This window comes from Rhynchophorus ferrugineus, unplaced genomic scaffold (genome assembly GCF_030347505.1).
Source record: "Rhynchophorus ferrugineus isolate W39M unplaced genomic scaffold, kcgeb_rfMv2 rfM1, whole genome shotgun sequence".
Classification (NCBI taxonomy): Eukaryota; Metazoa; Arthropoda; class Insecta; order Coleoptera; family Curculionidae; genus Rhynchophorus; species Rhynchophorus ferrugineus.
The window spans coordinates 4,930,979-4,956,375 of record NW_027472580.1 but is presented as its reverse complement, the minus strand read 5'-3'; the positions used below and the strand labels follow the sequence as shown (position 1 = coordinate 4,956,375).

General features: G+C 32.3%; 1 protein-coding gene across 4 annotated transcripts in view; it reads left to right on the top strand.

Moving 5' to 3' along the window:
- wake (ankyrin repeat and fibronectin type III domain containing protein wide awake) overlaps positions 1-25,397 on the top strand; it is a 429,559-nt gene that overhangs the window by 191,334 nt on the left and 212,828 nt on the right. For 2 of the 4 annotated variants that reach the window (XM_076414698.1, XM_076414690.1), the window contains exon 1: positions 15,367-16,584. The exons of the other annotated variants lie outside the window; for them this stretch is intronic. In XM_076414698.1, the coding sequence (XP_076270813.1) occupies positions 15,918-16,584 (667 nt within the window). In that variant the 5' untranslated portion in view covers positions 15,367-15,917. Of the gene's footprint in view, positions 1-15,366; positions 16,585-25,397 lie in introns of those variants that run through there. 4 annotated transcript variants of the gene reach the window in all.

Genomic DNA, 25,397 nt, shown 5'->3' with positions numbered 1-25,397 from the left:
TACTATGTAGTGATTTTCATTATAAACACCGTAAAAATCTTATAGCTAGTAACGACATAATAAATAAAACCTCAGAATTGTGTCGCGGATATTAAAGATAATTTTTTCCGGTCTTACATCGGTTTTATATCCATCAAAACGTGACCGAACCATTAATGAGCCTATCAGTGAGTCCGGAAACGTAGTTTTTTCTTCTTTCGATAAATAATCCCAATACGAAGCTCCGCCAGAATCCATCAGAACCATTTTTTTTTTATTGACACACTTAGTCTTATTATTTGCTCGAGAGAATAACGAGGTAAAACTGCTGAAAAAGGAAATTTTATCACTGAATATTCTCGTGTGTATATGTGCCGCGCCCCGTTCCCAAAGATGCGAATTTCTTTTTATTTCGATTTAAATCCGATTTCGATCAAAGCTTAAAATATAGTTTGAAGCCAATAAATAAATTTGCATACGAAATTGCGACAAATAGAAATGTACTGTTAGGTTATAACAAAATTTATTATGGTTTTGAAGAATATTTCTCGAATTTCGTTTGTGTTGTTTGTTTAATCTTAAATTTTATTGAAAAAATATGCATATTTTTCTCATTTTATCATGCAGGGTGTTTATTAGTATAATTTATTTGTTGTTATATGTTTATGTTTCCTTCGAGTGTTTATACTCAGTACAATATTCACTAGTAGCACAGAGTAGTCAGGACATAGAAGACGATCTCTTATAGAGTCTATTCAAAGGTTTTTTTTGTAATGCGTCATGGATATTTGTGACGTCGAAGCGTTGCAATGTTGCCGTATCAACTCTGAGTTTTAGTTCAGTTTGGCTTTAACATACAAGAAAGAACAAAAATATTATCAAATATAATTTATTTTGACATTATAGTACATCTAATACATTATTATCGAAAGACTTTATTATTATTATCGAAGGACGAAGATTTGTTTTGTTTACATTGAACTCTTTTGTACACCACCCATGAAGTAGAGTTTCTAGTTAGAGCTAATCCACCTAATTAACAATTGTATATCTGAGAAACGTATTTTACTTTCATTCAAGAGCATATTTACCTTTTTACGCTTAGTTTTTGTTTCCTCCAATGGTGTGTTTACTTGTCAAATCATCTTGGTATCACTGTATATTTGATTTCTTATGGTACTATCTGTATACACCATTCTTCATAAAAATTAATGACTGAATTCTGTCTAATGCATTTACCATATCTACAAAACAGTTAGTATTCATTCTCTCCTCATACGTTCTAAGCTAATACTCATATTTAATTTTGAACAATTACAATCATATCTGTGCACACAACTCTTTCACGCCCTACAATATCATTTTTTACAGTTATATTCAGTTAATTATGTGCATAACTTTAGTTGTTTCCACTCTCATCACTCTGTGTCAGGAATTTCCAGCAGTGCTCAACATTATCACATATCCTGAAGGTTTCCTTCGGTCACTTTCACTTTCCGACACACCGTCCAATTCAATCACTAAACTGTGATAAAAATTAACAGAGACTATGTATTTCAATTAAATGTACATAGACCGTAACGAAAGACTTTAAAATGTAATAATGATATAATAATGAAAGGCTATTTAAATAATACCTTACAAGGACCTATTCCTATTCTTTAAAAGTCCTTTCTAGCTTAAATATAAATCCTATTGGAACCTTCACATTCTGGATGTCTGGATGTCACCAAAAGTTCCGTTGTTAAATTTCAGTCCAAAGCATAGGAAAAAAGAGATAAACTTGTCAATCCCATCGCCTTTTGTACCTCTGGCCCTCTGGCGTTTCTGGTGCATAAACAAACAACAAGCAGTAGTTCATCGTCACCTATTTAAGATATCATTCCAAGCTTAATTTAATGGAAAACCTAAGATAAGATTTTCTTACATGTACTTAACACTAGCTAAAAACACGCGGATCTGCCCATAGATGCTCTATCTAGATACTTATTAAGTAATGTGTAATTTATAGGTATGGTATAAACTTTTAAATGATCTTTAATGAAGAGAAGGGTTTAATAGTACTAATTAGAAAATTGTTATTTTATGTAAATATATGTCAAAGCCATCAAATTTACTAGTTATTTTAGGTTATTTAACACTTATATACATTAATACTTTGATTTTTCACCAATAGATATCCCTGACCAAAATACATGCAACCATCTAATATTAATCTTGGTAGCAGCGTTTGAGAAAGGAGGACGTTCTATGTTCGGCTACGTATATATTTTTTAATGTACGTTCGCCGATTTCTCCCTTAATTGTGGGCCGATTTTCAAAATACTTTTTTTAGTCGAAAAAGGCCACTTCCGAGGTGGTCTCATTGGAACCAAATCAGAATCTGTTGGGAGGAATGGGGAGAAATCGAGGGAAACGCGCAAATTTCAATGTTACGTTCAAAGTTTTCACATATTTCTATCTAGAATATATATATATTTGGGTATCATGTTATTGCTGAGCTGATGTGACGGAAAATCGAAAGTCGTTCAGTGCAAAAGCCCTTCAGTTTGCTTTTTAAGCTATACTATAGTATATAAGACCTCGTAGAAATATCGTAGACAACTGTTTCTATAGCGTAATTTAGCTCCCAAACGGAGGTCACGGGTTCGATTTTGTGACATATACAAAATATTAAATTACCAACAAAATAAATCTAAATTAACATAACACTTTGGGTTGGCACCGACTTCAAAGTGTAGTTAAATTAATATTGTAAATAAAATTAAGCTAAATTGTATGTGTATATAGTAGAATATAAAATGCATGTAGTAGATAGTTTAAATAAGCTTTTCTTTATTTTCATTTAGTTATTACAACGACTACTATGTATATATTATATCTTAAAATGTTTTTTTTTGTGTTAAAAATCTAAGTTTAATTGTTTTTAATTTTTAGTAGTGACTTCCTTAATTATTTTTGAAGTTGGTTCAATTCTTTTGTTAATTATAGATATAATCAAATATTCAAAATAATTTGGATTTAATGTCTTAGTTCCTTCTATATTTGGGTAATAGGTAAGTCAATATAAGTATGGGATGATACTTCTAGTAGCTAAATGGCAAAGAAACTGACCCGATAATCTGAATACAATGTATTTTCTTCACTTTCATCATTAACTCTCGCTGATAATACTGTAAATCTGAACCTTAACATTCTGGTGTCGTGTGAATTTTTTACCTGTTACGCTTGGTTGATCATGCATAAATAACAATAATAACGTTTTTACTTTTAAACTCATTAGTAAAACTATACCACTCTCAAATACGGTTTTAATACAGATTTTTTATCTTTATCTTTGAAGCAATAGTCGTGTAGTAATCAACTTTTTCCGTCGTGGTGTTGTATTGTATTTTTATGCAGTACAATATAAATCACAAAACAAAACAAAAAAACATTTATATATTTAGCACAGATTTTTAAAAAATATATTTCTTTGTATTGTTTAATGTATAAAAATAAATCCATCAATATTGTAATAAAAAATCACTTGTATTTCAAATTATTTTAAATTTGGTTAAAATCATGTCTTACTTGGTAATGACAATGGTGATGATGATGATAAATTATTAGCGGACCTGGTATAAATCGAATTTAAGATATGTACCTTTTACGCTCTTTTGTCACAGACGGAAATACCATACCAGAGTCGTAGAGGTACTCGATACAAATAAATCGACGAAAAACATTTTGGTAGGTTTATTTTAGTTTTAAGCTTATCTGAGAAGAGAATTATTACAAACAACGGCCTATAAATTAATATTAAAGGATTTACAGCAGATGATGTTGCTGTATGTTAAACCTCATTGGGTACATTTGTAACTAACTTCATATTGAAGCTTCCCTTTTTGGTATAAATCATTTCGTCTAAGTGACAACAAAAGTGTTTTCAGTGCATTAAAAACATCTGAAATTGTACCGAGTAAATCACTTTTGTGGGAGGTTTTACTTTTACTAAAGACGGTTGAAGGTCATACAATTATGTGTGAAACTTATGGCAATTATGCACCATCTAATTCAACATGTGAATATACCTTTCGACGTTTTAAGTGGTGATTTTGATACCGAAGAAAGCAAAGAGAGTTCTGGGCAGCCGGTATAGGCACTGGAGGTGAATTAGGGATCCATTGTGATTATCCATAGCGAATAGCGAAAAAATTATGGGGACCATTTGGTAAAGCATCAACATTTTTTAAAATTAATCTCCTAGAACATCAACAATCTTCTCGTGGGCAATAATTATTATTATATTATTTAATTTATATAATATAACCATACTAACATGTAGAAGATCACTTCAGTAAGTGATCTACTGTACAACTTATAATCCAAATCTTATTCTAGATACTATTCTAACTTATTTCAGAGTCTATGCCAGCAAATATTATAGCTTATTTTGGAGATTATTAAATGTCACTCTGTGTGTCTATTAATCAGTTCGTATGTTAGTTTGTGTTTGAGCCAACGCACTTCACTGTCATCGCGCACATTTTACTGTTTGGCGAATGCATTGGGATGCACTAATAGTACTAACTTCGCACTACTTCGCACTAACACTCCGAATCACTCTCGTTATAGGTTCTATGGGGATATCGCGCTGAATCAGGTTGTTGGACACATAATATGGTGCATCGACGATGACTCGCAACACTTTATTCTGGAACCTCTGGAGTATATCTATATTAGGTTTGGTGGTAGTATCCCATAGTTCAATACCATAGCAAGTGGGCCTAAGAATTGACTTATACGGTAAAACCTTGTTATCTAATGACAATTTAGATTTACACAATATCAGTCAGTACATTTGGTTAGTTTAACCTCAAGCTGTTTGCGTTTTGTCACTATATGTTTTTTCCATGTCAAACGTCGGTCGAAATGCATTCCCAAATATTTAACATTGCCTGCTTGCGGAAGTTCATGATTGTGTTCTGTTCTGTAGTGTTTCTTGAGGTCGGTAGGTCAGCTGTATGCAATAGATATAACAATGGGCCAAGAATACTGCCCTGCGGAGCACCCGAATATATTGAGTGTAAGTCAATGAATTCGTCACCCTGTTTGACAATAAAATATCTATCTGTGAGGTACGATTTCAGCAGTTCAAAGTGCATATGGGGCAAAAGCTTTTTCAATTTAACATGCAGTCCAGTGTGCCACACCTTACGGAAGCCAAATTAATGGTCTGGAATAATATTTCTCTACTCTGCGATTATTTTGAATCTCTTAATGTATAGTTTTTCGAATAGTTTAGAGATCACAGGTAACAGGCTTATAGGACGATAAGAGGAGACGTCTTCTGATTAGCATCAACAATGTCAGCGGCAAATCTGACAACCCATGGCTTCAACGTAATGCTTCGTATTAAGTGGAATCAGCTAGGTGTGGTATACTATGGGCTGCTAAACTCTAATGAAACAATCAATGGGTATCGCTATCGACTACAACCAAAGCGTTTGAGCTCAACATAGCGCGAAAAACAACCGGAATACAAGCAAACATGCAACAATATTATTCCCCAGTACGACAAGGCTCCACGACATGTTTCAAAAATATTTTTTAAAAAAATCGGACTGACCTCAAAAAATTAAGAGGAACTCATTAAAAATTAAAAAATAATCAAAAACCTTATTCAACCTATCCACTACAAGTATTTTATATTCTACTATTTACACACAATTTAGCTTAATACCTATCTAAAAATATTTATCTATTTACAATATTATTTTAATTACTACCAACTGACTACTTTGAAGCCAGTGCCGAATCAAATAGTTATATTAATTTAGATTTGTTTTTTTTTGGTAATTTAATTTTTTGTATGTGTCACACAATTTTTGTCGATTAATTATTTTCTTAAAAGTATTTTAATTTTCTCTTTTTAGTGTTAGATATTTACTCAATAAATTACGCAGTTATTTTATTTAATATTACAATGGGTAGTCCGAGTAAAGGTGCCCGAATGAGGAAAAATAGGAATAAAGGAACAATGATTGAAAACAAGTAACATTTCAAGCCCCGGGGTCTACTACCTAGCCTAGGTGATTTCACAAATGTTCTAACTAAACAACAACAAATAGTTACTTTCCCCACCGGGAGCCGAACCCGCGACCTCCGTTTGCGACCTAAACTATTTAACCTTTACACCATAAAAGCAATTATCTAGAACATTTATGTGAGAGCTTATACGCTTTAGTTAGTGCTTAAAAAGCAAACTGAATGGCTTTTGCACTGAACAACTTCCGATTTTCCGGATGTATATCCTATACTTTGTACGTGCCTTTGAAATTTGATCATTTCCCTCGTTTTCGCCCCTTCCCTCCCCACATATCCTAATTTGATTCCAACGGGACCTCAGTTTCGGCGATCACCTCTTCAACGAAGATTTCTTCCCAGCGAGCATTCTTTTGAGATTTGAAAACAGGAAATAGTCGCTGGGGGCCATATCTGGAGAATACGGTGGATGAGGAAGGAATTCGAAGCCCAATTCATTGATTTTTGCCATCGTTTTCACTGACTTGTGACACGGTGCATTGTCTTGGTGAAGCAGCACTTTCTTTTTCTTCAAATGCGACCGTTTTTCGGCGATTTCGTCCTTTAAACGGTCCAATAACGTCATGTAATAGTCGCTGTTGATGGTCCTTCCTTGTTCAAAGTAATCAACGAAAATTATTCCATGCGCATCCCAAAATACAGACGCCATAACCTTGCCAGCCGACTCTTGCGTTTTTCCACGATTCCAACGGGACCACCTCGAAAGTGCTCTTTAGAATTAGAAAAAGAATTTTGAAGTGCTACCATACCCCGGTTTTTTCCAGACCTTGCTCATTCTAATTAATAGTTTTTCGACGTATAAGTCGTGACCTATCTGAGGAATGCTTCACTTCTTATAAAGATGCCAAAAAATAGATCGATTCGTAGATATCCTCAAAGGATACATCATTCTGTCGAAATAGAATCCGTAAATTGTCTGGGAGAAGGGGAAAATATATCTATCGAGGAACAACTAAAATATATTATACCGAATTTTTACAATAAAGCTTCAAATTAAGAGAGAATTTTAAAATTAACATATAGGCCTAATATATATAGTCATATTTTAGTAAAGAGCATATGTACATAAGTTTTTTTAAATTTAAAACACCAGAAGCTCAACACAAATATGACAAGCCTTACTTATGTATACTCTATTTTTTACTCATTGAAAGTAAATATGAAAATCAATACCAGAACTTACTAAAATTTTTAAAAAATATTAAAAATGAGAAATATAATATTATAAAACCCCCTAAATAACACGTTTTTATCACTGAATTTAGTTAGCTTTTGAGTCTTGTAGAGTTTTCTCCTTAAGTCCTAATAAGTTGTTTAAAAATTAGTAAAACAAATGATTATAGCAACAGTGCGAACTTGACCATGAAACAACTTTTATAAATAATTGTTTCCCAAGTACAATATTAACTTAATAATAATTTTAATTTTATAGGCTATATAGATCCATGAAAGACACAATTCATTGATTTTATGTAAATCTGAATGTAAGTGTCCCAATCACCCAAATTCGATAATATAGTTACAAGTTATATCACTTGGAATTAAGTAGTGTATTTGGGACTAAAGTTCGAGGCGCCCTAGAGAAGTAAACTCCTTTATTATCATACTTATCCCTTGCTTTGTCTTGTCTGGAATACATAATTTGAGGTAAGGATATTGAAGGTGATTATTAAAATATTAATAATTATTTCAACGCCAAGCCACTAAATATTATTATCAATAATATAATTAAGTATTAATAATATTATTAACACTTTAGTTGCCTAAACTAATTGATAAAGTCGGTGGTTTTGACATTTCTCTACATAAAACTACACTTTTTCACTTAGTATTATTATTGAGTCATTTAGTGTTTATGCATGCTAATCCGGCACTATTTTTGCAAAAAAAAACCAGCAATAGCGAGGAATGCACTTTTGCAACTCGAATAGAAAGTTTTGCCGCAAAGATGCGTGCATAAATTTGACAGTTGTCGGACCATTAGTTTGTGAATTATAACATTTTGAGTGAAGCAGCTTTTGTTATTGTGAAAAAAATGGATAAAAAGGAATTTCGCGTGTTGATAAAATATTGCTTTTTGAATGAAAAAATACAGTTGAAGCAAAAACTTGGCTTGATGCCGAGTTTCCGGACACTGCCTCAGGAAAATCAACCAGCAAGGATTGGTACGCTAAGTTTACACGTGGAGTGGACGCCCAAAAGAGGTTGTTACCGATGAAAACATTTAAAAAATCTACAAAAAGATTTTAAATGACCGTAAATAGAAACTGCATGAAATAGCAGACACTCTAAAGATATCAACTGAACGTGTGCATCATTCACGAATATTTTGGTATGAGAAAGCTCTGTGGAAAGTGGGTGCCGCGCGAGCTCACTTTTGACCAGAAACAACGACGAGTTGATGATTCGGAGCAGTGTTTGAAGATTATCAAGCGTAATAAATCCGAGCTTTTGCATCGACATGTGACAATGGATGAAACATGGTTCCACCATTTCTATCCGTAGTCCAATCGACAGTCATCTGAGTGGACCGCACACGATAAACCCGCTGCAAAACGTGGGAAAACGCAAGAGTCGGCTGGCAAGGTTATGGCGTCTGTATTTTGGAATACGCATGGAATAATTTTCGTTGACTACTTTGATCAAGGAAGGACCATCAACAGCGACTATTACATGACGTTATTGGACCGTTTGAAGGACGAAATGGCCGAAAAACGGCCGCATTTGAAGAAAAAGAAAGTACTGTTTCAACAGAACAATGCACCGTGTCACAAGTCAGTGAAAACGATGGCAAAAATCAATGAATTGGGCTTCGGATTGCTTCCTCATCCACCGTATTCTCCAGATCTGGCCCCCAGCGACTATTTCTTGTTTTCTGATCTCAAAAGAATGCTCACTGGGAAGAAATCTTCGTCGAAGAGGTGATCGCCGAAACTGAAGCCTATTTTGAAGCAAAGGACAAATCGTACTACATAAATGGTATCGAAAAGTTGGAGGATCGCTATAATCAGTGTATTGTGCCAAAAAGATGTGTTTTACTATGGTATGCCGTGGACTTTTCAATTGACCTGTTATTTTACTTAGTGCATCATACAAATTTTTCTCATTTCTTATATTTAGTTAACCAATCATATAAATATGTTTATTGATATATCTCCTTGTTTCCCCCTTTTTATTGGTATTTAAGGTATTAATTACATAGAGTTAATTACGTAACTTAATGAAATGTTTATGAAATATGGAAATGCATTGAAATCTTACAAATGACAGCTAGCTGAAACAAAATTCCGTATGTACTTGAAAACACTACTAAACATATTTCATCAGACCTATAGTATAGGTTGAGCCATCTTTTGCTTTCTTTTGATTATGCTACTGAAATTGGTTTGTAAAATATTAAATGATTGTTGCTTGTTTCTACATTATACAGTATCTGATTTTTGCAAAATAATGTTAGTAAAATGGCATGACTATCTTTAAAGTAGCCCATTTTTTAAATCCAACTTTGCAACATATTGTTAATGCCATCTTTCTAACTCTGCTTTAGTAAACTCCTAACTATGCGTAAGAATAAAAGCATATATTTCTGGCATTCATCAAGCATAGTCTATTCAAAGTTATTTTGTACATACGTCATCTAAATTTGTGACGTCAAAACATTGCAATGTTGCCGCATCAACCCTGAGTTTTAGTTCAGTTTGGCTTTGACATACAACAATATTCTAATTTATATAAAATAATGAAACAGAAATGTTATCAAACATATATAGTTTATTTTTACATTATAGTACATTTATTGGATGTATTACAGAAGGACTTAAAACTACAATTAAGAACACAGGTATAATAGTTTGTTGGTTAGAGTTGTTTTATTATATTTACGTTTAACTATTTTCTACACCACCCATGAGGTAGAGTTCTAGATGCGTTTTTTATGTAGTGGTATCTCCTTGGAGGCCTAATCCGTCTAATGAACAATTATATATCATAGTAATGTATTTTACTTTCATTAAAGAGCATATTTACCTTTTTACGTTTAGTTCTTGTTTCTTTCGATGGTGTGTTTACTTGTTAAGTAATTTTGATATCACTGTATTTTTATTTCTTCTGCTACTACCTGTGTACACCATTCTTGATAAAATTTATTACTGTATTCTGCCTAATGCATTTACCATATCTACAAAACAGTTAGTATTCATCCTCTACTCATACACTCTAAATTAATGCTCATGTTGAATTCTAAACAATTAAAATAATATATGTACACATAAATCTTTCACACCCTACAATACCATTTTCTACAGTTATACTCTATTAATTATGTGCATACCTTTAGTTGTTTCCACTCTCATCACTCTATCTCAGGAATTTCCGGCATTATCACATATCCCCATTTTACACATGGTTAAAGGTTTGCTTTAGTCACTGTCACTTTCCAAATCTATAAGCTGTTAATTTCCAATCTGTCCAAAACATGTTTACTATTCCAGCATTTATCAATCCCTTCCTCTGTATGCCTTATCGAGTTCATCCAAATCGAAGGTATTATGGTCAACATTGCTTCCTTCCACATATCCAAATAGTTCTTGATGCAATATCCCTCTCGACCAGCAAGTCTATTATAATAATTCTTTGCTACACCTACCTCCCCCCCCCCCACGTGACCATGTAGTTCAGTCATCTGATCTACTTATATATTTTTTCGGGCTTATTTCTAAAAAAGGGAAATTGCAGAAAAACGCAATGAAACATTTTTTGTATATTTACCTAGTAACAATTTGAAATAGGTCAGTTTAAGCATAGCCTCATCAAAACTTAATTCATGTTTTGAAAGCCATTCCTTCATTTATTTATGCTATTGTTGGGATTGTCTTTACCAGTGTGGTGTATTGCCCATAATAGTAATTGATGATTCATCCAGGTTCTTTAACAATTTATATTCAAATCATAACAAAAACATATTATGTTAACGAAAACATGTTATGTTTCATATATCCATGGTAGTCTGTCTTGAACTTGGAGGAAGACACTAATGCTGCACCAGGAATAAAACAACATTCCTATTCCCTAGATGAATAATAATTAAATGCTGTTGTAACTTTTACTTCTTTCCATGGATTTTTGTAGTAACTAACAGATTTACGGGCAAAAGGGTTGTCTCCATTATCTCTCAAAGCACTAAAGTAACTTTTGTCAGTTTATAACCAGTAGTAGTTATAACTAATATTTTGAATAATTTTGCGTACGTTTGACAACCGGACGACTTTGACAGGCTAATCACACAGCATTATCTCTCTTTTTAACTAAAATAAAATATGAGAAGAAAAATATTGTCCCATTCTGAAACCAATTAACAAATTGCGACCTACATTAAATAAATAAAAATAGTACAAAAATCGAACATTATTTTGAGTCAATTGAGAGGGTTAAAGACAAATTAAAGAAACCATTTTAAAAATCATTTTTAGAGACTGTTTTGAAAACTGAACTGAAAACAAACGAATTATTTCAAACTTGATTAATAGTTATTTTATTGTCGCACCTGGTATATATGTGTACTTTCAGTCAATTTGTAAATTTTCAGAGTATAATTAATCTATGTAAGGTATATCATATATTACAAAATATAATATATTACCAGGACTGATTAGTAATATTGCATAATTCAATCTGAATAAAATTTATTATTGAAATTGGATTGTAACTGAATACATTCACTTGATTTATTATATCAACTGTATGTGCAATTTAACCATATTAGAATAAGATTTATTAATTTCAGATTATTATTTATGTTATTCTGAAATTCCCAATAAATATTCAACCATCAACACTAACATAAATAGAAATACATTTTAAAAAACTTATATAAGGTTTGGAACGATCAAAATAAAACGAGACTTATTTAATGTACACGATAATTTCTAGCACCCTTTTAACAATTTGATCAGTTGCAATTGGTAGCTGTTAACGGATTTAGTATACCCCGTACGTGCTGGATTTAGTTAGTGGTAATACCTGGACGTCTGCTCGTCATTCACAGATGAAAGTGGCACAGTCCCACATGTAATTCAATATGCCAGAGCCGTACTTAAAGGTCTGTATTTAACAGTGACTGTAAATCATTATAATGTCTGGTTTGAAAAAAAAACATATTTTTGTGGGAATTATTTTTTTCGAAAATAAATTTTAAGGCTTTATTATACATGTTTTCAGGTAAAGGACAATATTTATTCTATAAATTTGTGGCATGAAATGGCGCCGTAGCAACACATTTTTTCTTGGAGAAAAAATCTCATCTGGTACCTGTACCATATCCAAAGTTAGTTTGTACGTACGTCATCTAAATTTGTGACGTCAAACCTCGCAATGTTGCCAATCTTTGACATATAACAAAATTCTAGTTATACTAAAATAATGGAACAAGAATATTATCAAATTTATAAAGTCTATTTGAATATTAAATCATATGATGCATATATTATTGAATGTGATTATACAGCCATAATAATTTATAGGTTAGAATTGTTTTATTGTATTTACATTGAACACTTCTCCACATCTCCCATGATATAGAGTTCTAGGCGCGTTTGTAGTTGTATCCTCTGGAGGCCTAGTCCGCGTAATTAACAAGTATATACCGAAGTAATAAATTTTACTTTCATTATTTACATATTTACCTTTTACGCTTAGTTCTTGCGTCCTTCGGTAAAGTGTTTCCTTCGAAGACATTCTGATGTCAATTTATTTCTTCTTGTTTTGTTTTGGTAATACCTGTATACAACTTTCTTGATAAAACTAGATATAATCACTGCATTATCCTTAATGCATTTTCCAAATCTGCAAAATAGTTACTATTCTTTCTCTCCTAACACATTTTAATCAAATGCTCATGTATATTCCGAACAATTCCACACATATATGTGCACATAAATGTTTTACACTCTACTGTTTCACTTGTTTCCATTCTCATCACACTGTCTTAGAAATTGGCAGCATTGAATCATATCATATACAGAAAGTTTCATTCAAGTGAATAACTAAGCTTTCAATTTCTAATCTATCTAACATTTGTTGACAATTCCATCATTGGTCAATTTCTTATTCAATGTATCTTACCGAGTTCATCCAAACCAAAGGAGTTATTAACCATTCCTGTTTTTAACATGAAGCACAATATATCTGCAATGAATTATTAATAGACATTATGACTAGTAAAACCTATCAACTATTATTCCAACATTTACCTCTTACCATCAACTTTTGTTGTCATAACACTATTTTTATTATCATCTTGCCAAGAATGACCGTTAGGTATATTGGTCCGATTCTGAAATATCCATATCTCATCCAAATACATAAATTGAATCTTCTTGTTTAATTATGTTTTAATTCTTCACCTTATTAATTTTAAATCATTTTACCGGCAACTATATTATTCTATATGTTATCCTACTTAATTACAATATATTAAATTAATTAAGTATACTATTTAAAAACTAAAACAAAAAAAAATTAATTACTCAATAATTTTTCAAATAAATAAGATAAATTTTAAGTACATATGGTAATAATTTATGTAGCAGTTAGATTTACATATGACAATAGTTATGTTTACATTTATTTGCGACAGTAATATTTTACTCAAAATTACTTAAAATAAATTTCTCTATTATTTCTCTTCCCTGATCTACCTATTTCATGAAATAATATTACCACATTTCCACAAAGTTGAATATAAACTATATCTCTTTAATTTTTGATATTCAAAAGGAAATTATTTTAATTATTATTTTTAATTAGTTTTTTGCTGTGCAAGTTTGAGATCAACGATCTGAATAACTGAACGAAATAAAAGTTATACATACTGACATTTGATACTCTGAAGTTGTTACAGTTCTGATTATAATCTTACTCATTATATTTTTGTTTTAGTGATAGTGGTGTAGCAGTTTAAAATTATTAATACTTTGTTGATTATTAAAATTTAATCAACATTTAGAAAAACAAATTAGATTTACATAAATAAGTGTTAGTCCTGAGGATATATCAAATATATGTCCAATCTTATATAGAAAACTAGCGACCCGCCCCGGCTTCGCACGGGTGCAATGCTGATACTAAATTAAATACACTACAGAAAAAATATGAACGTTGTATATAAAAACATAGCGGCCCGCTCCGACTTTGCACGGGCATAAAATATATATGCCTATGTCACTCAATGAAAACATGATTAAAATCGATCCAGTATTTTTGGTTCATTCATTACTGCCCTTGGCCTGCACGCATTAAATTTGAAGTAAAACAATTCCTCTTCCCCTATACTTACTATGAAGATTTCCTGCTATCTTTGGAATATCTAAATTCATACAATTTTTATTACATTACACATTTTTAAACGCAAATTTTAAATTTGTAATATCTCCGAAAATATTTGTTTAATTTACATGCTGTAAGGAACCATATTGATCTATATTAATTGCACACTGTATTTAAGGTACTTAATTCGATAAGGATTAATGCCGTATTGCTTAAAATAGCTTCGTAAATAAGCCATTTTCTCACGTAAAAAGTAAACAATAAAATGGTTAATGTGGGTTATCCCTAAAAGATAAACATATACCATCGCGGAATTTTTTGTAGACCTTTTTATGGTGTACAATACTGTAGTACATTAATTTGATCTAACTCGTAGGGTTAGGCAGCGTTTTTGCTAATTGCTAAATAAGCCTAAAAAAATAGGTTAATTTACGACATCACGTTAGAAACCTCTAAAATTAGCAATGTTGCCTTAGTATATTATGCATGTATTATACATATAAACCTTCCTCTTGAATCACTGAATAAATTGGTCGAATTTCGACCACAGGGTATCACCAGTAATGGTAAATTGGACACCCTTTAGCATTGGACCCTTTATATTTCTTATACAGAATGCATCTACAAAAAATATGCAAATATACGGTGTAGATTTAAATTATTTGGACTTGAATCAGTATTCTTTTAAGGATCTATTTTCTTTTTTCAACGAGCTCGTATAATACCCCATGACTCATCGTTACATAACGACACACGGGTCCCATATTTTGAAATTATCGACGAATGCGCGATTTAGCATTAAATTTCAATTGAGAACTTGTTATCGATAGGCATGCCATTAGTAACGTTGCTTTTTTTTCGGTTGAAACTCATTAAACAAGATACGTAAACAAACCGGTATGTCCGCCATAAAGCTCGTCCGCAATCTTCTTAATCCGACCCTGTCCTCCCATACCCAAGGCAAGAACTTTTACGCTATGGGACTATCACTCGGCCGCTTATAGACAGACAGCTGTGCGGCAATAACACGGCCAACTAGACGCACAAATGGCGAAGCGTTAACTCGGGCCGACGAACGTTAGGTTTAAAATTCTAACCTCGAAATTCGCGAATCGGTTTTTACGATGTTTTTGACTGAGAAATCGGGATATTTCTCTGTGAACGGGGTGTACGTGGTGAAGTGATTCGGCACGGACTAGAAAATCGCCGTTTTCCGTTGGTTTGATTCAGAAAATCGGTTTGTTTACATGTGGAAAGGGCGGTGGACACTTTCGAATAATTCGCCGGTTTGTTTACGGTAACAGTTGTGCAAATACGGAGTTATTAAACAATAGTGCGCTGGCATAAGGTTCGTTATCAGCACTATGTCAATAATCGGCGTTTTCCGGACTCGATTTGATAAAGTAAAAGCGCCCACGGCATCGTCTTCGAGCTCGATAGTGTTATGACGACGGGTGCTGGATTAACTTCGTTCTGTGTCCGTGTGTGTGTGTGTGCGTGCGTGTCTATATGCACTGTGATATTGTGTGATGGGTAAAGTTACAACTACACCCGCGAAGAAATCAACGAAAATGGGAGATCTATTCACCGAACGGAGAAAGACCATCACGTTAAAACGTTCCAAGTCCGTGCGAGCTTCCTTGAGATTCATCAGCACCAAACTCCTCAACAAAAATATGAGCAACAATTTGGGCCACACCAAAGACCTTCTGAAACTCAATAAGACGCCCTCGATGTCCAGCCTCCAGGAGTTCTACAAAGGTGAGCCGCCGAATGGGTTCATCGAGCACTTTTACCAGAAAAACGCGCCTGTCGAAACTATACTGAAGACTCCTATGATCCGTGGCGATAACAAACCAAACTCGCGAGCGTTTAAACGCAACGAGAAGTTGAATAAGAACCGGAGAGATCAGCTCGACGGACATCTGAAGATATCGACGCCACCCAGCGTCGTGGCGCCCAAAGCTGCTCAGCTATTGCAAATACCGATAGCTGGGCAAAATGATGCTGAGTTCGAACAGCCGGTGTATTACAGGAGGAGTAGAAACGAGAAAAACGCCCAATTCGGTAAATTGAACGATTTCTACGAACAGTACAGCAACAACGGTTTTCACAGAGGTGCCCTGAGACTGTCCATCACGACAAAGAGGAAAAATGGCGCGAGGAATTCGTCCTTGTCAGAGGATGATAGCAAACGTGAGTAAATCACCTGATCAGTTTCGAAAAAATTAGTTTCATCATATAATAAATATGCATTTATTATTATTAAAATATATTCAAAAATTTCGAAATCATATGGAAACGCGTATGGACTATATTAAATATATGTCTCTATAAATCTAATCGAAGAATATATGACTGTAAACTACCTTCCTCTGTTTTCTTCAATATTCATCTGATTATACTTTTTTAAATTCAATTATTTTCCTATAGTTAACACATCATAATATCAATTTTGAAGAAGTTCAACGAAAATTATTATTCAAACATTTTACCTTATCGGCAACAAACTACAGGATGTCCAACATAGTTTTCATCACAAGATCTACCTATAATTTACTTTCTTTCATCTCAAGTGATGCTATAGCACAAACAGGACGGGTGTAGGATAAATACATCAGTATGTTTCTCTAAATTAAAATTAAATTATACTACTTAAGCTAAAATTAAGATTAAACAATTAGTCACTATAAATGTGGTTTGGTTTGCTTAAATTTTTTGTATAGTATTGATATATTGAAGTAACTTTCATGATATATTGCATCTATATTGCTATGCTTTAGTAATCTTATTTTACGTTTTATCGCGAAGTCTTGAATAACTTCGTAAAGCCATTTGACTTCGAGATCATCCTGTAGTTCTTCGTTGGATGCGTAGCGATAAACGTTGGTAATTAATCGAGGATGCTTTAATGTTTTAGTACAACTCCGTATTTGAACTCCATAAGTCCAAATAAACTTTGTAACAGATAGAAAGATACAATAAGAATAACGAACAAATAAGATGGAACAGCGCCTGACTATATTGAATCTCCTTCTCTATAAATCTAATCAAATAATATCTTATTTTGAACAGCACTGCTCTGTTTTCTTCAATATAGTTGTGATTATTCAATTTTTTTTCAATTATTCAATTATTTTTGGAGACATTCAGCGAATGTTATCGTGTAAGCATCATTTTACTTGTTCGTCAACAAACTACAGCATGTCCAACATTATTGTCATATTTTCTATTGTCACAAAATCTACCTATATTTTACTTCCATCACTCTCAACTTATACCGCAAAAAGTATTGTATAAAAAGAAATAAGTCCAAATAAACTTTGTAACAGATAGAAAGATACAATAAGAATAATGAACAAATAAGATGGAACAGCGCCTGACTACATTGAATCTCCTTTTCTATAAATCTAATCAAATAATCTCTTATTTTGAACAGCACTGCTCTGTTTTCTTCAATATAGTTGTGATTATTCAATTTTTTTTTCAATTATTCAATTATTTTTGGAGACATTCAGCGAATGTTATCGTGTAAGCATCATTTTACTTGTTCGTCAACAAACTACAGCATGTCCAACAATGTTTTCGTATTTTCTATTATCACAAAATCTATGTATATTTTACTTCCATCACTCTCAACTTATACCGCAAAAAGTATTGTATAAAAAGAAACTACACTTTTTAACTACTTTTTAATAATAATACATTCCTTATTACTGAATATGGGATGTACATTATGCAGTTATATCTAAAGATAAAAATGTCTGTGGTAGCTTTAAACGATTAGTACAGCTTGTATGATAAAGTAATAAAATATGTAGTATTTAAATATGCATATTTTCAATATATTTCTTAATGGTTTTAAATAAACTGATTTTATTTATTTTTACTTGTATTCTACTTTTCTAGTATGTTGTATATTAATTATAATTAGAATTAAATAATGACAATTCGTGTCCGTGCGAGCTTTCCTGAAATACATCAGCAACAAAATACTCAACAGGAACATGAGCAATTATCTGGGCCAAACCAAAGACCTTTTGAAACGCGATAGGATGCCCTCGATGTCCAGTTTCCACGAGTTCTACAAAAGCGAGCCACCGAATGGGTTCTGCGAACACTTTTACCAGAAAAATACTCCTACTGAAACTATACTGAAAACTCCGATGATCCGCGGAGATAACAAACCAAGCTGGCAAGCGTTCAAACGCAACGAGAAGTTGAATAAGAACCGGGGAGATCAGTTCGATGGAATCGACGCCACCCAGTGTGTATGAATGTTTCATTTCAACTTATAATCTAGCAGCTAGGTAGATTTTTTGATTATAATTAGTGTTATGTTACTATGCTTTAGTAATCTTATTTCATGTTTTATCGCGAAGTCTTGGTCAACCATTTGAATTCCCTAAGTCCAAATAAGCTCTGTAACAGATAGAAAGATACAATAAAATCAACTAACAAATAAGAATAACGCCTTACTATAGTAAATCTCTTTCGCTCTAAATCTAATCACATAATATGTTATTGTAAACTGCATTGTTCTTTTTCCGTCCATATAATTATGATTATTAATTTTTTGGCATTTAAATGTTTTCTTATAGATAACAATAAAAACAGTATCAATTTTTGGAGAATTTCAACCAATATTATCTTCTTAATATCATTTTACTTGGTCAAGAAACTACAGGGTGTCCAACATAGTTTTCATACTTTCTATTATCACGAAATCTACATGTGTTTTACTTCCATTACTCTCAACTTATACCGTATAAAATACTATAAAAAAACGAAAGTACACTTTTAAATAATACATTCTTTATTATTATTAAATGTGCGATGCAAATAATGCAGTTATGTCTGAAGATAAGAATGTCTGTTGTAGCTTTAAATGATTAATAGAGCTTGTGTGATAAAGAAAAAACAATACGTGCACTGCATTGAAATATTTAAATATGCATATTTTCAATATGGTTATTAACATTGGTTTTATATTAAATAAGTCTATGCATTTTACTTGTATTTAACATTTATATAATATTATAAATTAATTATAATTGGAATTAAATAATAACAATTTTCGGGCGAGTAATTTTAGAATAATCTGTTGATCACATTCGGTCATTTAAGGTACATTCAAGGTCACTGTTGTTGTTCTCATAATTTGGCGTTTCTAGTCATGGCAGATATTCCTTGAAAAATCAGTTCCTATTGGGTTAAACATTGATACCATCCTAGTTATGAGGCTTATCGTAATATTTAACAATTGTTTCGTATCAGTGAGACCATCATAAGTCCAGTATTGCAGGAACATTATTGTAAAAACGGTTTGGTTTTTAATCATGAAATATAAAAGGCAACTCTTATTTTTATTGAAAAAATCTTTAAATATACAAATGTAAAAATGATATATTTTGAACGTCATTTCTTGTAATTATAAAGTTCTGTTTCGTAAATTTAGTTTCATAATATTTGTTTATTATTGAAAATGCATTTAATTTAATTAAATTAAATTCACTAGGCAAGAATTACTTACAAAAAAGCTATAATGTAATAAAATACGCTTATAATTATTAATGTTTTATTATAATTTTTTTAATTATATTTTAAAGTCTTGACTATGCCCCAGCAGGATTCGAACCCGCGGCTATCACAACAGTAGGAGGACCGTTCTATCGCCTTTACTACTACGCCACCAAGCCGGCAATATTTTATTATTGTTTAATTGGTGAAAAATTATTAAGGATTATTTTTAAAATTTCAGATAAACATTTCTCTTCTTATTTATAATGTATAAAATTGTTTTCACTTTTAACAGAAGAATTCGATTCTATTATCCCCCTAATATAAATTTGGAATAAAAAGTCCGTTATTTATTTTTTAACATTGTTTAATTAATGTCATATAACAGAAAAAACTGAACAATTAGTTTTATTAAACGTCAGAAACTATATAAAGCCAGTTGCGTTATACATTATTACTTTTTCCATTCAGTGGGTAAACTGTTTAAAGTAAAAGTATCAGTTTAGAGAAACCGATTCAAATTTAATTAAGAGAAAACCGCAAAATTGTTGCAGTCGAAATAAGCAAACCTCTTAATCGATTGTTAATAGGATAATTAATTTTGATTGTTACTTTATATAGTTTTTGTGATTTTTTTTTTCAATGATTTTTTAACGAAAACTAATTTTTTTGTTTTTCTACTTGCATATTCTAGAATATTTATTAATAAATGTATACAAATTATGTTGCCTATCTCTTTGAGCATATGCTTTCTTCGAACCATGATTTATATCCTCAACTTGCCTGATTCATTTCATTTTGGTATTGTTTGTTATAATAAATTTATACACTCAATTTTTTAGGTTATCATTTTGCGATTGATAATAATCATATAATTGTTGTTATTATGTTATTCAATATCTAGAACTGACTGTGTTTTAATATTAATTCATCTAATAAGGTCCTGTTAGATTTTTTAACTAATTGTATTTCTTGTTTAGTTGTAATTTAGACAAAGTTAAAACAAATAGTTGGGGCACGTGAATAAAATCAGCATTCTTCTCACCAGTGTCTTGAGATTTTAAGTGGTGGCAAATACTAATGAATATTGAAATAACTTATAATGACGTCTTGCTCTGAATATGCTGTGGAATATAAAAACAAATGCATTTTTATAAATCCATTTAACGCCATATTTCTGAGTTTCTCAAGTAATCTATTTCAAACATCGAAGTTATATTACATGTGTATATTGATAATTAGACTGAGCAATATGTATTCCACTATGTGACATTTATAATTCAATTGAGTAATAATAATTTAAAAATTTTAAAGGTTGGGGAAAAACTATTTTTTCCGATTTTTACGGAATAATAGATGCTTTTAAAATCGCATTATGATAATGAGTTCTTAATTTAACAGAAGTGTTAATGTTATTTTACACGTCTTCATTCCGGAAATGCCAACACTAAAGATGAAGCTCGCTTGGGTCGATCATTGAAAAAAATCGATAAAATATAATCGCTGCGGAACTAAAAATCGACTATTAAACAGTTTTGAACCATTTAGATAAAACTAGATACCAAAAGAAGTTCGATGCTGAGGTTCCACTGTGAATTAACACTGAAAATTGGATGAAAAGTGGTTGCAAAACCCTTATTGATGCCAGGAAAAGTGCTGATACCTGTTTGGAGGAATTTGAAACGAGTTGTTCACTGAACAATCAAGTTTTTGCTGTCAATAATTAATTACAGAAACGTACAGAATGTATAAAAAGCATCTACCACCTCAAGCATCCTTAGTGAAATTGTGTTGATGTGGTAGTAACAGGTCAATTGAAAAGTCCCCGTGTCATGTCGCGGTCTATGCGCTATGCGCATGACACTAGAATTAAATCCATATGTTTTTTCAGTTAGCCCTGACCCTCAAAAGATGCGTGTATAAATTTGACAACTGTCGAATCATTAGTTTGTGAATTATAGCATTTTGAGTGAAGCAATTTTTGTTTTTGTGAAAAAATGGATAAAAAGGAATTTCGCGTGTACATCATATCATTTAGGAATATTTGGGTATGAGAAAGCTCTGTGTAAAGTGGATGCTGCGCGAGCTCACTTTTGACCAAAAACAGCGACGAGTTTATGATTCGGAGCGGTGTTTGAAGATGATCAAGTGTAATAAACCCGAGTTTTTGCCTCGATATGTGACAATGGATGAAACATGGCTCCATTATTTCACTCCGAAGTCCATTCGACAGTTATCCGAGTGGACTCCAAACGATGAACCCGCTCCAAAGCGTGGGAAAACGCAACAGTCGGTTGGCAAGGTTATGGCGTCTGTGTTTTGGGATGCGCATTTACTACCTTTAAAAAGGAAGGACCATCAACAGCGACTATTACATAGTGTTATTGGACCGCTTAAAGGACGAAATCGCCGAAAAACGGCCGCATTTGAAGAAAAAGAAAGCGCTACTTCACCAAGACAATGCACCGTGTCACAAGTTACTGAAAACGATGGTAAAAATTCATAAATTGGGCTTCGAATTGCTTCCTCATCCACCGTATTCTCCAGATCTGGTCCCCAGCGACTATTTGCTGTTCTCAGATCTCAAAAGAATGCTCGCTGGGAAGAAATTTTCGTTGAATGAAGAGGTGATCGTCGAAACTGAGACCTATTTTGAAACAAAGGACAAATCGTGCTACAAAAATGGTATTGGAAAGTTGGAGGATTGCTATAATCAGTGTATCACCCTTGAAGGTTATTATGTTGAATAAAAAAAAATTGCCAAAAGAATGTGTTTTACTATGGTAGGCCGGCGACTTTTCAATTGACCTGTTATTTCATATAGATTACTTGCAGCTAAACATACAGCTTTATATGTATTTTAAGCACCCAAGACGATTTATTACGGTCTCAGTAAAAATTTCTTAGCAAAGTTCAAAAGAGGTTTGTGAACAAATTTGCTCCAATTTTGCGCCTAGAAATCCCAGAAATTCCACAGTGACGAAATTATGGTTATGATGTAATTTATACCTATAAATTCACTTTAAAAATATGAAAATAAACCAATAAAATAAGATTCTTGGAATTAAACCAAAACTATTTTTCAAAGAATTTATATATATATTAACTAAAACTCTGATATTAATTTAAATTAATCATGACCCACAGAAGAAACTTGACTCTTAACCTGTTATCACATTGAGACTGGAGAAATATCCATTATATTTCTCTTAATTCACATATATACATTTGTGTGTACGTTAATCTCGATACAATCTCAATTTACTCGCACAATAAAGAGAAACAAGGAAGAACCAAACTCGAATTACAGCATACGAGCTAAATTAAGATACAATCTTAAATTAGCGCAACATTTCTGCAGCCAAACCATAAATAATTGTAAATACGAGTGTGAAGACCCAGTCAAGCATACGAGCTTATCTGATGGCACACTATTTGCGTGAAATATTAGTATCAGACGGGATTTATTACATACCTCTTTTTTAATCGCTCAAAAAAATTCGAAAAATATATTAGGCCAGATTAGACTGAGGTCATTAATCAGGATGCTGGTTCATAATCGCAATACATTTTGATTAATTTTCTAAAGTTGTTAATGCTTAAATTGTAATTTCATGTTAACTTATCAGCAAAATGTGTTATACAGTGTTATTATATATAGTATATAAAACTGTTAATATCATAACAAGTCAATTAAAAAGTCCCCGGCCTGACACATAGATGGTGCTACTAGAATTAAATCCATATGTTTTTTAGTTGGCCCTAACTTTCAAAAAAGCCTCTTCGGAGCTCGTAATAATTCCTTCCTGAAAATAAGAGACAAAGACTATCTGAAGTCAATTGATCGATCCTTAAAATGCTTTACCTTCAGACAAATACTCGTACATACAAATAATCCTATTTATTGCTGCAAAAAGTGATCACAAAAGAAAGATTACAAGACACATCCTCACATAATTTGCCTAATAAAGAGCTAAAATGTGAAAATTGATATCGTTTGGTTCGCTTCAGGATTGACGACTATTTAAATGAGCTACGCTTATGAAGAAAGAACAATCACAATTGACAATTATAACAAAGAATTAATGACAGAAGTTTGCCTTAATCTATTTCAGTACTTTATCTATCTTTATTTCTCATATACCTATATTAACAGGTTTTTTTTTAATTAAATTTTACATTGGATATGCTATTATTTAAATAGTACCATTTTGATATACAAATTAATTATTTACTTCTGTTCCGTTGTACTTGCCTTAATACATAAGTAAAGTGAGTACGAGATTATTTACTTCTGTTCCGTTGTACTTGCCTTAATATATAAGCAAAGTGAGTACGAGATTAATACATCAATATGTATTTTGCACATTAAAGTAAAACTAAATTACTTAAGCCAAAATTAAGAAGTGTAATAACGTATATGTTATGTATAAGTGTAATTCATTAAACAACTTCATGTGATTTGGTTCGCTTCAATCGTTTGACTTCCCGCATGTTGTCCAGTAGCTGTATTGCTTCCACGCTGCTGTGATTTAGCAACCTTATTTCATGTTTTAAGGCGAAATCTTGGATCACTTCCTATACCCATTTAATTTCAAGGTAATTGTGTGTCGTCCTTTACGCAGCGATAAGCATTGGTAGTTAATCTAAGAACTTCATTTTAGCAGCGTTAGATATCTTAGTGCAACCCCATATGTGTACCCTATAAGCCCTTATAGAGTTTATAATTGATTTATAAATCACTACCTTTGATATTAGGTCAAGTTGAGAGTATTTTCCGACTAACCGGCACAGTTCTTTGATTTTGCGCCTGATATGCTCAACTTGTTGTTCAACATAAAAGATTTACGACATAAAACACATTACATTTAAAAAATTTAGGCTCCCCTTTCAAGTGATGTTTACATTTAGTCACTTCCAAGAAAACTCACAGTCCAAATGTAGAATGCCTTTCGTATATAGACACTAATTATTTCTTTTGCGGATAATTGTAGTATATATTGAATATTTTTGAACTAGCGCCTTCTAGCTTTCAAATAGCACATATCAAAACTTCATAACAATCCAGCGTTAAGCCTACAAGTTACAGATTAATGAAAAACTCTGTCACAGTCCCGATCTTTCTCCCAGTGAGTAATTGGTAATTTTTATGCATCAAAAGAATACTACAATGAGAGCAGCCGAAGTTGAAGCCTAATTTGAAAGCATATAGGAGAGTGCGTTGATGAAGTTGAATTCTTGAAACTTGGGATATGACAAAAAGAGGCTTGATAAGTGCTATGTGGGCCGTACGCCATCAATTTCAATTCAAGAGATCAAAATTAAGAAGCGTTTTACTGGTTTCCGTTATAGCCCCTTCATGATGGTAAGAAAACTTTGTGTGGAGGTACCAATATTTCTTAAGGGATGTTCTTCTCACCAGCTTTAAGATCCCTTAGCAGCCAACTCTTTTTGGTCAAGTGCTTTGCTCGGCCTCTGCTATCCCATGG